Source organism: Taudactylus pleione, unplaced genomic scaffold (genome assembly GCF_031769625.1).
Source record: "Taudactylus pleione unplaced genomic scaffold, aTauple2 ptg000828l, whole genome shotgun sequence".
Classification (NCBI taxonomy): domain Eukaryota; kingdom Metazoa; phylum Chordata; class Amphibia; order Anura; family Myobatrachidae; genus Taudactylus; species Taudactylus pleione.
The window spans coordinates 4192502-4206926 of record NW_028285230.1 but is presented as its reverse complement, the minus strand read 5'-3'; the positions used below and the strand labels follow the sequence as shown (position 1 = coordinate 4206926).

Here is a 14425-nt window from a genome sequence, read left to right as displayed (position 1 = left end):
ACCCCGCTTTTCATTCCTGCCCCCTGCATCTCACCACAACCCCGTTTCTCACTCCTGCCCCCTGCATCTCACCACAACCCAGTTTCTCACTCCTGCCCCCTGCATCTCACGACCCCGCTTTTCATTCCTGCCCCCTGCATCTCACCACAACCCCGTTTCTCACTCCTGCCCCCTGCATCTCACCACAACCCCGTTTCTCACTCCTGCCCCCTGCATCTCACCACAACCCAGTTTCTCACTCCTGCCCCCTGCATCTCACCACAACCCCGCTTTTCACTCCTGCCCCCTGCATCTCACCACAACCCCCCTTCTCACTCCTGCCCCCTGCATCTCACCACAAACCCATGTTTCTCACTCCTGCCCCCTGCATCTCACCACAACCCCATGTTACTCACTCCTGCCCCCTGCATCTCACCACAACCCAGTTTCTCACTCCTGTCCCCTGCATCTCACCACAACCCCGCTTTTCATTCCTGCACCCTGCATCTCACCACAACCCCGTTTTTCATTCCTGCCCCCTGCATATCACCACAACCTCGTTTCTCACTCCTGCCCCCTGCATCTCACCACAACCCCGCTTTTCACTCCTGCCCCCTGCATCTCACCACAACCCCGTTTCTCACTCGTGCCCCCTGCATCTCATCACAACCCCATGTTTCTCACTCCTGCCCCCTGCATCTCACCACAACCCCATGCTTCTCACTCCTGCCCCCTGCATCTCTCCACAACCCCATGTTTCTCACTCCTGCCCCCTGCATCTCACCACAACCCCATGTTTCTCACTCCTGCCCCCTTCATCTCACCACAACCCAGTTTCTCACTCCTGCCCCCTGCATCTCACCACAACCCAGCTTCTCACTCCTGCCCCCTGCATCTCACCACAACCCCGCTTCTCACTCCTGCCCCCTGCATCTCACCACAGCCCCATGTTACTCACTCTTGCCCCCTGCATCTCACCACAACCCCCCTTCTCATTCCTGCCCCCTGCATCTCTCCACAACCCCGTTTCTCACTCCTGCCCCCTGCATCTCACCACAACCCAGTTTCTCACTCCTGCCCCCTGCATCTCACCACAACCCCGCTTTTCACTCCTGCCCCCTGCATCTCACCACAATCCCCCTTCTCACTCCTGCCCCCTGCATCTCACCACAACCCCATGTTTCTCACTCCTGCCCCCTGCATCTCACCACAACCCCGTTTCTCACTCCTGCCCCCTGCATCTCACCACAACCCCGCTTTTCATTCCTGCCCCCTGCATCTCACCACAACCCCGCTTTTCATTCCTGCCCCCTGCATCTCACCACAACCTCGTTTCTCACTCCTGCCCCCTGCATCTCACCACAACCCTGCTTTTCACTCCTGCCCCCTGCATCTCACCACAACCCCGTTTCTCACTCCTGCCCCCTGCATCTCACCACAACGCCGTTTCTCACTCCTGCCCCCTGCATCTCACCACAACCCAGTTTCTCACTCCTGCCCCCTGCATCTCACCACAACCCCATGTTACTCACTCCTGCCCCCTGCATCTCACCACAACCCAGTTTCTCACTCCTGTCCCCTGCATCTCACCACAACCCCGCTTTTCATTCCTGCCCCCTGCATCTCACCACAACCCCGCTTTTCATTCCTGCCTCCTGCATCTCACCACAACCCCGTTTCTCACTCCTGCCCCCTGCATCTCACCACAACCCCATGTTACTCACTCCTGCCCCCTGCATCTCACCACAACCCAGTTTCTCACTCCTGTCCCCTGCATCTCACCACAACCCCGCTTTTCATTCCTGCCCCCTGCATCTCACCACAACCTCGTTTCTCACTCCTGCCCCCTGCATCTCACCACAACCCCGCTTTTCACTCCTGCCCCCTGCATCTCACCACAACCCTGTTTCTCACTCCTGCCCCCTGCATCTCACCACAACCCCGTTTCTCACTCCTGCCCCCTGCATCTCACCACAACCCAGTTTCTCACTCCTGCCCCCTGCATCTCACCACAACCCCATGTTACTCACTCCTGCCCCCTGCATCTCACCACAACCCAGTTTCTCACTCCTGTCCCCTGCATCTCACCACAACCCCGCTTTTCATTCCTGCCCCCTGCATCTCACCACAACCCCGCTTTTCATTCCTGCCTCCTGCATCTCACCACAACCCCGTTTCTCACTCCTGCCCCCTGCATCTCACCACAACCCAGTTTCTCACTCCTGCCCCCTGCATCTCACCACAACCGCGCTTTTCATTCCTGCCCCCTGCATCTCACCACAACCCCGTTTCTCACTCCTGCCCCCTGCATCTCACCACAACCCCGCTTTTCATTCCTGCCCCCTGCATCTCACCACAACCCCGTTTCTCACTCCTGCCCCCTGCATCTCACCACAGCCCCATGTTACTCACTCTTGCCCCCTGCATCTCACCACAACCCCCCTTCTCACTCCTGCCCCCTGCATCTCACCACAACCCCATGTTTCTCACTCCTGCCCCCTGCATCTCACCACAATCCCCCTTCTCACTCCTGCCCCCTGCATCTCACCACAACCCCATGTTTCTCACTCCTGCCCCCTGCATCTCACCACAACCCCGTTTCTCACTCCTGCCCCCTGCATCTCACCACAACCCAGTTTCTCACTCCTGCCCCCTGCATCTCACCACAACCCCGTTTATCACTCCTGCCCCCTGCATCTCACCACAACCCCATGTTACTCACTCCTGCCCCCTGCATCTCACCACAACCCAGTTTCTCGCTCCTGTCCCCTGCATCTCACCACAACCCCACTTTTCATTCCTGCCCCCTGCATATCACCACAACCTCGTTTCTCACTCCTGCCCCCTGCATCTCACCACAACCCCGCTTTTCACTCCTGCCCCCTGCATCTCACCACAACCCCGTTTCTCACTCCTGCCCCCTGCATCTCACCACAGCCCCGTTTCTCACTCCTGCCCCCTGCATCTCACCACAACCCCGTTTCTCACTCCTGCCCCCTGCATCTCACCACAACCCCATGTTACTCACTCCTGTCCCCTGCATCTCACCACAACCCCGCTTTTCATTCCTGCCCCCTGCATCTCACCACAACCCCGCTTTTCATTCCTGCCTCCTGCATCTCACCACAACCCAGTTTCTCACTCCTGCCCCCTGCATCTCACCACAACCCCGCTTTTCATTCCTGCCCCCTGCATCTCACCACAACCCCGTTTCTCACTCCTGCCCCCTGCATCTCACCACAACCCCGCTTTTCATTCCTGCCCCCTGCATCTCACCACAACCCCGTTTCTCACTCCTGCCCCCTGCATCTCACCACAACCCCATGTTACTCACTCTTGCCCCCTGCATCTCACCACAACCCAGTTTCTCACTCCTGTCCCCTGCATCTCACCACAACCCCGCTTTTCATTCCTGCCCCCTGCATCTCACCACAACCCCGCTTTTCATTCCTACCCCCTGCATCTCACCACAACCTCGTTTCTCACTCCTGCCCCCTGCATCTCACCACAACCCCATGTTTCTCACTCCTGCCCCCTGCATCTCACCACAACCCAGTTTCTCACCACAACCCTGCTTTTCATTCCTGCCCCCTGCATCTCACCACAACCCCATGTTTCTCACTCCTGCCCCCTGCATCTCACCACATCCCAGTTTCTCACTCCTGCCCCCTGCATCTCACCACAACCCCGCTTTTCATTCCTGCCCCCTTCATCTCACCACAACCCCGTTTCTCACTCCTGCCCCCTGCATCTCACCACAACCCCGCTTTTCATTCCTGCCCCCTGCATCTCACCACAATCCCGTTTCTCACTCCTGCCCCCTGCATCTCACCACCACCCAGTTTCTCACTCCTTCCCCCTGCATCTCACCACAACCCCGCTTTTCACTCCTGCCCCCTGCATCTCATCACAACCCCCCTTCTCACTCCTGCCCCCTGCATCTCATCACAACCCCCCTTCTCACTCCTGCCCCCTGCATCTCACCACAACCCCATGTTTCTCACTCGTGCCCCCTGCATCTCACCACAACCCCGTTTCTCACTCCTGCCCCCTGCATCTCACCACAACCCCGTTTCTCACTCCTGCCCCCTGCATCTCTCCACAACCCAGTTTCTCACTCCTGCCCCCTGCATCTCACCACAACCCCATGTTACTCACTCCTGCCTCCTGCATCTCACCACAACCCAGTTTCTCACTCCTGCCCCCTGCATCTCCCCACATCCCCGTTTCTCACTCCTGCCCCCTGCATCTCATCACAACCCGATGTTTCTCACTCCTGCCCCCTGCATCTCACCGCAACCCCGTTTCTCACTCCTGCCCCCTGCATCTCACCACAACCCCATGTTTCTCACTCCTGCCCCCTGCATCTCACCACAACCCCATGTTTCTCACTCCTGCCCCCTGCATCTCACCACAACCCCATGTTTCTCACTCCTGCCCCCTGCATCTCACCACAACCCTGTTTCTCACTAGTGCCCCCTGCATCTCACCACAACCCAGTTTCTCACTCCTGCCCCCTGCATCTCACCACAACCCCGCTTTTCATTCCTGCCCCCTGCATCTCACCAGTGTCACCAACACTCCCGCTGGGGCCCGGCCACTGGGAACGGCAGGAGGATCATAGATGAGAGACTTGTATTGCAGCTACCATAAGCATCAGCAGCATGTCCCTGGGGCTCGAGCACCTGTGCAAATTTCCACAGCCTCTATGCGCAGCTCTTCCTGGCTGCCGAACATGGCAATGAGCAATGTCCTCTCGGCACAATGTACCCTGTTTTTGCTGGGCTTCCTGTTGAGCTTCCTCACCATGGTGCCTCTGTCCGAGAATTCAGCGTAGGGATGGACATCGGAATCCGATGGTTACTAACCATCGATGTTTTGGACCGAGCGATTGTTTGCCACTGCATATGCGCTGCGATCACGCGCACACAGAGAATCCATCGTTTGGTGAGTGACAGACTGCCAGTGTTTGGGGGTGGTAATGGGGAGTGGTCACAAAAACGCAGGCGTGCCTGTCAATTTGAACGTCGTTACATGGGCGATTGCATATGCAGCTCTGCATGTCAGAATAGCACCTAAGGCTGCGGCAGGTCAGACCTGCTGCAATGGTAAGATGGCTGCCGATGTACTTCGATGTTACCGATCTTTACTTAGGTATGCATAGTCTCAGGTGAGAAGGCAGCAGTGGGCATATGCTCAGGTGATCTTTGTTTACATTTCCATTTTTTCGCAGCTGCATTGCGTATGAAGACGCACTTGCGATCGCATTAGCATCCGTCTCTGAATCGGGCCCTGTGTCTGCATCAGGGCATCTTCATGGGTTCGTTGGAGGCTGTCTCTCACTCTATATCTACCTCAGATGTGACCCTGCTCAAAAACAACCAAGTGACGTGGTCGATGACGCTGCTTTGTTAATTATGCACACCCTTAAAACGTCCGTTTTGACCGTTTGGCACGCCTGCGTTCGGATCTCCACTCCCCGTTTTCAAGCACTTTCAAATCGACCTGCAAATCGACCTTTAGTAAATTTACCCAAAAGTGTTACAGACCTGAGACATTTCTAGGACAGCAGATGCATGAAAGTCGCTTTAATCTATTGTGTATGTGAAATAGGTAGGTTGGGCTTTGTACACCCAGGGGCTGATTCTGAGTTAGGTGCAATTCAAAAAACGTTAGTAACTTTGTACCTGGAACAAACAATGCTGCAATGCAAGGGGTGCAAATACACTTACTATTTCTGCATGCAGTGTAAATACTGGCTGATTTTGTATGTAGCCCACAAATGCTGGACAGCTCTTTGCGCATCTTACATCTGACCCATCTGCAGCGCAACATGGTTTTACTAAGGTGCAAAGTTACCTGCTCTTTTCTGCTTTTACTCCCGACTCAGAATAGCCTCTATGTAAGTTCCACAGTCATTAATGACAAATTGGGCATCACAGACTCAGGAAAACGTTTATTAAAAAAGACACTAGTGACTGCATTGCTGGAGATATATGTATACTTCACGGTTTATTGATAGAGCAGAGCGTGTATTGGCGGCTGGCAGATGTGACTTGATCACCATGAGAATGGATGAGATTGTGGTAGAGACTTGTAGTGCAGAAAGCGTTGCTATCACAGGGACACTACGTGTTATAAAGAGGATAGTGTAATCATGAAACGCGTCAGCTTCTGTGTCCCCCCGCTTCATTCATTGGCAGATGTGACTTGATCACCATGAGAATGGATGAGATTGTGGTAGAGACTTGTAGTGCAGAAAGCATTGCTATCACAGGGACACTACGTGTTATAGAGAGGAAAGTGTAATCATGAAACGCGTCAGTACTGTGTGTCCCACTTCTTTCATTGGCAGTGCTTTTTATTATCCCAGTCCGTATACTGCTCATTATAGGATGCTTGGGAGAAGCACATTGCAGCCTTCCTGTCACACTCACATATGTGCATTTCACAGGGGTTGTTTTTACCTGCATGATGGAAAGACACAGTACATATGAGCCAGGCTGCTATAGCTATCGCTGTTACAGCGGAGAAGCTTACTGTACTTTAGCAGTTCCATCCCTGATACTGCGAAGGGATGAGGGTACTATATAACTAGGGCTTCTACTGTAATGGTTTAACTCATGCAATGCGTTTTCAGGCTCTTAGAATTGCTACGGAATGAGTGCCAGACAAAAAATTACAATAATGCAGAAATACCCTGTAATAAATCTATATAGACTGATAAAAGTATTATCAATGTAACATCCACAAATGAGTGGAATGACTCAGATGTAGCCCAAATCTGCACATTATATAGACTCAAGTATTTGTATTACTGAAACAGACAGTGGCCCTGATTCAGACCCACTCGCAAGCGGCTGTCCGCTCGCAAGTGGGTCGATGGTGTGCACTGAGCATGCGCACGACGGAGGGAGCTCCGTCGTGCGCATGCGCCAGACGCCACGAGCGAAGGAAAGTCCTTCGCTCGTTGTGTCTGATCAAAGGGGGCGTGCTGTCGATGTTGATTGACAGCACGCCCCCTTTGGTGGGCGTGCCGGGGGCGTGCCTCCCTGACGAGGGCGTTCCCAAGGGAACGCCTACCGTCAGAAGCCGGCCCACTGACATCACTAGTGATGTCAGTGGGAGTGATTTTGGCTCTGATAGAGCCAAAATCACTCCGGGCCTTGCGGTTGAAAACCTCAACCGCAGGCTCCGGCTTGCAGTTTCGATGGTCGCGATGGTCAAGACCATCGCGGCCATCAAACTGCACGCTCTTATAGGCTGTGGGTGGTGACCCACAGCTATACGAGCGTCCAGGAGGACGCTCCATTTTTATGGAGGGCGGCCCTCATTCAGAGCGTGCACTCTGCTCAGAGCGTACGGCTCTGAATGAGGGCCAGTATTCATCAGACTAGTTTATAGGTTTTATGGTCGGCTATATAACCAATGTAAGGGCCATCTGTGATCGTTTTAATCTGAAATGTTTTACGTGATGCACTGCGTACACTGTGAAGTCTACATTGCAATATAGCTCTTACTGGTGCAGGTGACGGTGTTATCCGAACAGGTGTAGTAATAGAACTCTGTATAAGGGTTGTCAAATATCATGTCACAGTTTTCAATGGACTTGTATGCTTCATAGCAGTGGTCGTGGGTCTGACAGCACCTGCATGTAGGAAAAGAGAAGAGCCTGAGATTAGATTATATTTAAAAATATATAAATAGAAAAATGCGCTCCAGTAGGTCGTCTCATATGCGCTCCAGTAGGTCATCTCATGTTCCCGCATGGAATTACTCCATGAAAATGGCAGTGTGGGCTGTAGAACCAGTCTCACTCACGCGTCCAGGTCTGGTTTCATCTTATCACTTATTGCTACAGTCCTAATGACATTTCACTTTGTTTTGTGGAAATTACGTAACAATAAAAATAGTACTAACTATAATAAAAGCTGCTTCAGGTCTATTACACAAAAGTGTCCTGTGTGTATTGTAGTCTGTACCTTTCCTGCTTAGCTTTACAAGAAGTCTATTGATGGGTGGCTTTTTCTCGACCAGAACAATATCTTGTTGTGCTTGGAAGTCTGCAGCCTTATCCAACGAGACATCGATTGGTGCCTCCATAGCTGGGGCAGAGTTCCTAGATGAGTGATAAGCCAGCCATTCTGACGGTTTTGATGTTACAATAATCAGCATTGACCCTATATCCCCCACACACCCTTTGTTTTTCCCTTGTTTGCTTCTTTTCCAGATTTCTTAAATTAGATTACATGCATTAATGTATTTCAACAGCAGGACTGTAAATATTTTTGTATCACACTATTGGACATTTCTACTAATGTGGAGCCTGAGTTGGTAAATTAGGAGATACACGGATTGGTGACCGTTTCCCGAGAGATAGGCGATCACTGTACATCTGTCTGGTATGGCGGCAGTCCCTATACTGTGGGATGGAGTTGTGTTTTTTCTAATTTTGTGGCACAGATGGCATTTGGGCAAATAATCCCTAGGAGGTGTGTATGCACTTCTTTGGTGGTGTCTTCAGTCGTTGCACTAAATTGGTATATGGACACTTTGTATTGCTAAAGATTTTTTTAAATATCAGTATTACTAAATTGTTCTTCATATAGACTTTCACACAAGCTACCCGTAGATTCCCCATGAATATAAGGATCACACGACTCCACTGAAATATACAGATAAGCCTACATATGTTTTACTTTCTGGTACACTTATATAAGTTATATTCATACTAAATTATTTTTTTGAGCATGAGTAGTAACTACTGTACAGTTGCTTCATTTTTATGCACTAGAGGGCGCCATTTCCTACATTTATTCTTATAGATATACATATATATTTAAAATAGAGTGGTATGTTATTTAAAAAGTCATCACAGATTTGTGATTTTATTACAGCATAATAGGTAAACACATGGGGGTCAAGATAATGCTTAAATTGCAAAATAGCAGTACAAGGTTGGTAAGAGTAGTACATTAGGTATGGAAGTAATATTAGCAGTATACTATCAAATTGTTTAAAAAATATATAGCAATAAATAATACAATAATTAAATGCAGTTAATGTCTGGAGTGCCAATGAGCGTTAATCAGTGGTGGAGGTAGCAGTGAGGCCTCTGGGGCAGAATAGATGTAAAGGCAGTTAAAGGACCAGGCTGTTGTGATTCAGTATATCCCATACTAGTTACACCACAGGTGGTAGAATTTCTTCCAAGCTCCCGGCGCTCCAATAGTAAATACTAAAATATAACAGACAACTAGCAGCAAATGTAAAAAAGTTCAGTGCAAGCTTCAACAAAAATAACCTACAAAATAAAAAAAAAAAAAAACATTGCGCTCGGTCACTGCTTATAGGGGTACCAACATGTATAGTAAAAACTGTAAACTACACTAGAAAGTATTGTACACAGTCAATATATATAAATAAATACTTTTACTTTTGAGATTGAGACACAAACATGTTAAATACACATTAAAAATAACAATATTGCACGACACAGTCAAAAGATACAATAAAACTAAATAAACAAATACAATGTTGCTAATTGGAAAAGATCTATTTATGTATAGGTAAAAGGATTCCTAGGTGTGCTTCTTAGCATCTTATATGGATATCCAAATGTATATGCATAATGACTTTCAGCGTGAGTTCCCAGGTGTGCTTAGTGTGTTTAGTACCCTGTTAGAAATGTACAAATATAAATCTGTGTTCGGGTAATATATAGCAGTCTTTAATCATCTGTACCTGTATTGGGAGTAATTCCTGGTATCTGTGCTTGCGTCCCAGTGTATTTATTTTTATTGTATCTTTTGACTGTGAGTCGTGTAATATTGTTATTCCTAATGTGCATTTTACATGTTTGTGTCTCAATCTCAAAAGTAAAAGTATTTATTTTGATATATGTATATTAACTGTGTACATTACTTATTAGTGTATTACTAATAATATTATTGATTACAATTTTTACTATACATATTGGTACCCATATAAGCAGTGACCGAGCGCAATGTATATTTTTCATTTTGTAGGATATCCCATACTTGCCGAATTTTGAAAAGCATTTCAGGGAGATTGTGAAAATAACACCTATGAGTGCGGCGGTAAAGTGGGCGTGTACTGCTACATGTGAGAGGCGTGTCATAATACTGACTTACATCCAATGTAACTGAGCCCCAAAGCAGTTAGTAAGATCTATTTGTTGATGAAAACACACTGATACTTTTCAGAAATTTATAGGGATCATTGTGCCTTAAAGCCAATGCAGGGAATTGTTACTAATTATCCCATATGAATGTATACAGTATAATATATATATATATATATATATATATATATATATATATATATATGAAAAATCAGCTTCATAAGGGGGGTAAGGTGCAATTGGGGAGATTGTTAGACTCTTCAGGGAGACAGGAAGATTGCTACTATTTCAGGGAGTCTCTCTGACAATCAGGGAGAGTTGGCAAGTATGGTATAGCCTTGAAGTCATCAATTTAGATGCTTAGGGGTATATTTACTAAAGATCATTTTTCAAAGCCTCTGATTGTTGGCAGATTTGAGGGCTTGATTTAAAAGGGCTATAGTAATACACACAACAGAAGCCCGATTTTGCATGTACTACTGTTGCCTTTTTAAAATCAACCCACCCAAATTAATGTATGTTTATGTAAGTAGTGAAAAGTAGCATAAATAACTTACAAAAAAGTTGTGGGTAAACAGTACAAAGTGACATGCGGGGTGCAGCACAGCACCTGCTGCTCCTGGCTCTCAGTGCACGAGTATAGGTGACATGCGGGGTGCAGCACAGTACCTGCTGCTCCTGGCTCTCAGTGCACGAGTACAGGTGACATGCGGGGTGCAGCACAGCACCTGCTGCTCCTGGCTCTCAGTGCACGAGTATAGGTGACATGCGGGGCGCAGCACAGCACCTGCTGCTCCTGGCTCTCAGTGCACGAGTACAGGTGACATGCGGGGCGCAGCACAGCACCTGCTGCTCCTGGCTCTCAGTGCACGAGTACAGGTGACATGCGGGGCGCAGCACAGCACCTGCTGCTCCTGGCTCTCAGTGCACGAGTACAGGTGTACTTTGGAGCCTGGGGTGGCCACTAGGCCTGATTTAGAGATGGATGCTAATGCGATTTTTATGCAGATCGAGCGATGATAGCCGATATTTACGCATGTAAGTGACAGTGTACGCAAATGAGAAGGCAGCGGTGGGCGTCCCTATGCTCGGGTGATCTTTGGAGCTATTAGCCTGTTTTTACAGCTGTGATGGCATTAGCGTCTTTCTATGAATCAGGCGCAGTGTCAAGGGCTCTGCAGTGGTTCTAGCCATGCGATATGTGAAAGAACGGAGGTCTAGATGTTACAAAAGGGATGTATGTACTAAGAACCGGCTATTTAGTTTATGGTCCATATTTCCCTAATTATTTCCTAGCTACAAGACTGACTCTCAGTGACGTCAGTGATGTTACCGGCTGCATACTCATAAACAATATGGCCGCCACAGTAAGTACTGTAGGCAACCGTTGCCATTTTACTTCTGTAAACTGGAATTTATCCACAGTCCCCCAAGAAATAATCTGAGCATGTCTGTGAGATAAAAGCTTCAGATAAGTAATTTAGAAGAGACTAATGTGCATAAAGGAATAATGCAAATACTGTAGTGTATGACTTCAATAACGTTTAAAAACCTACTTATCAAGTTCATCCACTGGTGTACCAGAGCCTCCGAGTCCACAATAGCAGCCGTATCCATTGTACTGATCCAGGGGTCTGCTGTTAGGTATTATGCACTTTATTATTTTCCGGAACTGCAGGAGATTAGCAGAGACCGCTGACACTGGTGAGAAATATTGTTAGACATACTGGCGGTAATAGTGGGATACAGTACATCACTATATATATATATATATATATATATATATATATATATATATATAGCCAGACCTACCAACCAGCCGGCTTTTGGAGGACTGTCCTGTTATCGGGACGTTTTCGGGAGGTTAGGAGGTGCTCTACTGCTGCATCTTGTGGAGGGAGGTGGCCCCGTTACAATGTGTCTCTTTTCAGATTTCCTTTAGTCTGTCTGTTTTTTCCCTGTCTGGTCAATATTCCCTATGATGCTTTTGCATTTAGCATGCATACAATATAGGACAATACAGGGTCAACCTAATTTACACTGCGACTTAGCGTTGAGCTAGGATGGGCTCCTCTTACAATTCTCAATTTATATACTGTACACATTTGAAATGTGCCCACCTGTAGCTCAGCATGGTTTTGCCCAGGTGCAAAGTTGCACGGTCCGGATGGTTCTACCCCAAAGTCCAAATGACATCCCATGTGCTTACGGTACATACAATCACATATATATCATGTGAATATAGCTTACGCTATCACTTTTCTTCTGGGTATGGACCTGGCATGCTTAAAGTGCATGTATGACAATCAGGCCGCACATGTGAGAATACAGACTAATGGGGGGGAACCCGAGGGACCCCTCTTTCAAGCTAATCTTAGTAAATAGCCAGTTATCGTAGCCCCCAGTCATAGACTGCTTTAGGAACTGCTTTTGCGAATGATAGCAGAGGGACCACAGCAGGTACTGTATCTCCCTTATAATAAGTGGCCATGCTACCTAAATAATGCAGCAAATGTAGTTTAATAAATACATCCCCAAGTGTCCCATAAAGGAAAGTACATACATCTCACTTGCTGTTAAGTATTACACAATTCACATAATAAAAATTTTGTACATATTATAGACTTATATATTCTATCTACAGGTTAATCAGTATCCTAAATTGTCCTGAAAGTCATATTTGATGACGTTGTTATAGATGGGTTTCCGGCAGAAAGGTCGACATGCAAAAGGTCGACACCAGATGGTCGATAGGTACAAAAGGTTGACACAAAATGTTGACATGGGTTAGGTCGACAGGTACAAAAGGTCAACATGGGAATGGTAGACACATTTTTGTTTTTTTAGGCTAGGCACTAGGAGGGACGGTTAGGCACTAGGAGGGACGGTTAGGGTTAGTCGCTTACGCCAATGGTTAGGGTAAGGCTCTAGGAGGGATGGTTAGGGTTAGGCTCTAGGAGGGATGGTGGGTTAGTCATCCCGACGGTTATACACTGACAACCTTTTTATTGTCAGTGTAATGAACCACACCATTATAGATGGGATGCAGTTTTCTATCATTTGGCCCCAGGATTGTGAGAAGAAAGGCAACCTAAAATATTTATGGTGACAATTGGCAAATTAAGTTACTTATAGTAAATTATGTTTATACTGGGGCCCATTTAAGTGAAAGCTACATCCACTGGCATCTTCCAGAGATTCAGTCTCCTGATCAGCTACTAATGTGCAAAAGATAAATAGTTCTCATTTCATAGTATTAAAGTAAAAAAAGAGGGATACGGCAGACTGCCTTCAGTATTCTTACCGGCTAGGAGCAGAGCCAGGAACACGCAAGCTCCCATGATGACAGAATGAGACATGTACGATGGGCACAGTCATCTTATATCAGATGGTGACCTTGGCACCAGGTTATGGAACAATGTGTTCTCTGTCCTCAGATATGGATGTAATAGTAATTACCTGTGTACACAGCTTGGTAGAGTAACATAAGTCACATAAAGAAACAATTATTTTATGCACTGAATAAAGGCAGCAGTACTCACCTACAGTTGCTGTAAGATGTACAGCAGGGTCCATACTGAAGACATCAGAGGCTCATTTTATTCATTCCTGAAACAATTTCATTGATTTTTTTTCCTGATTCTGGAACTAGTTGTAAGAATGAAAAAAATATGCAAAAAAAACAAAAAGCTGCCAGCGCTGCGCAACATTAGGTACCCTCCGAAATAAAGGACTCATTTCATGGTTATTTTTGGATTAAATATGAATATTTGGGTTGTGACTCACAGGGGTCTATTTATCAAGCTGTGATAACTGGAAAAAGTGTTTATTACAACTTCCTGACATTAATCAAAAGGTTTACCGCAGATAAGTCATTGATTTCTCATGTGGTACCTTTGTTATCTATGTTTACTGCGTCCCCATAGAATGCAATGGGCACTGCCGAGTGTTAGCAATTTAGCCTCTATCTCACCACAACCCCCTGTCTCTCACTACTGCCCCCTGCATCTCACCACAACCCCATGCTTCTCACTCCTGCCCCCTGCATCTCACCACAACCCCGTTTCTCACTCCTTCCCCCTGCATCTCACCACAACCCCATGCTTCTCACTACTGCCCCCTGCATCTCACCACAACCCCGTTTCTCACTCCTTCCCCCTGCATCTCACCACAACCCCATGCTTCTCACTACTGCCCCCTGCATCTCACCACAACCCCGCTTCTCACTCCTGCCCCCTGCATCTCACCACAACCCCGTTTCTCAATCCTTCCCCCTGCATCTCACCACAACCCCATGCTTCT

At 47.6% G+C, this 14425-nt stretch overlaps 1 protein-coding gene across 1 annotated transcript; it reads right to left on the bottom strand.

Annotated features, from left to right (window-relative positions):
* Nucleotides 1–6324: 6324 nt before the first annotated feature.
* Nucleotides 6325–13482, bottom strand: LOC148474618 (phospholipase A2, minor isoenzyme-like). The gene is made up of 4 exons (XM_088458379.1): nucleotides 13428–13482; nucleotides 11680–11824; nucleotides 7500–7627; nucleotides 6325–6446 (listed from the first exon to the last, which is right to left on the bottom strand). The coding sequence occupies exons 1-4, from the start codon at nucleotides 13480–13482 to the stop codon at nucleotides 6325–6327; spliced, it is 450 nt and encodes a 149-aa protein (XP_088314505.1).
* Nucleotides 13483–14425: the final 943 nt, after the last annotated feature.

Excerpts from the sequence above, each read along its gene's own strand:
- LOC148474618 (XM_088458379.1), bottom strand. The coding sequence starts at position 13,482 with ATGTCTCATTCTGTCATCATGGGAGCTTGCGTGTTCCTGGCTCTGCTC. Across the intron at positions 11,825-13,427 it reads CCTGGCTCTGCTCCTAGCCG|TGTCAGCGGTCTCTGCTAAT; the intron begins GTAAGAATACTG and ends ATTTCTCACCAG. Across the intron at positions 6,447-7,499 it reads TAACACCGTCACCTGCACCA|GTAAAAACAACCCCTGTGAA; the intron begins GTAAGAGCTATA and ends TCCATCATGCAG.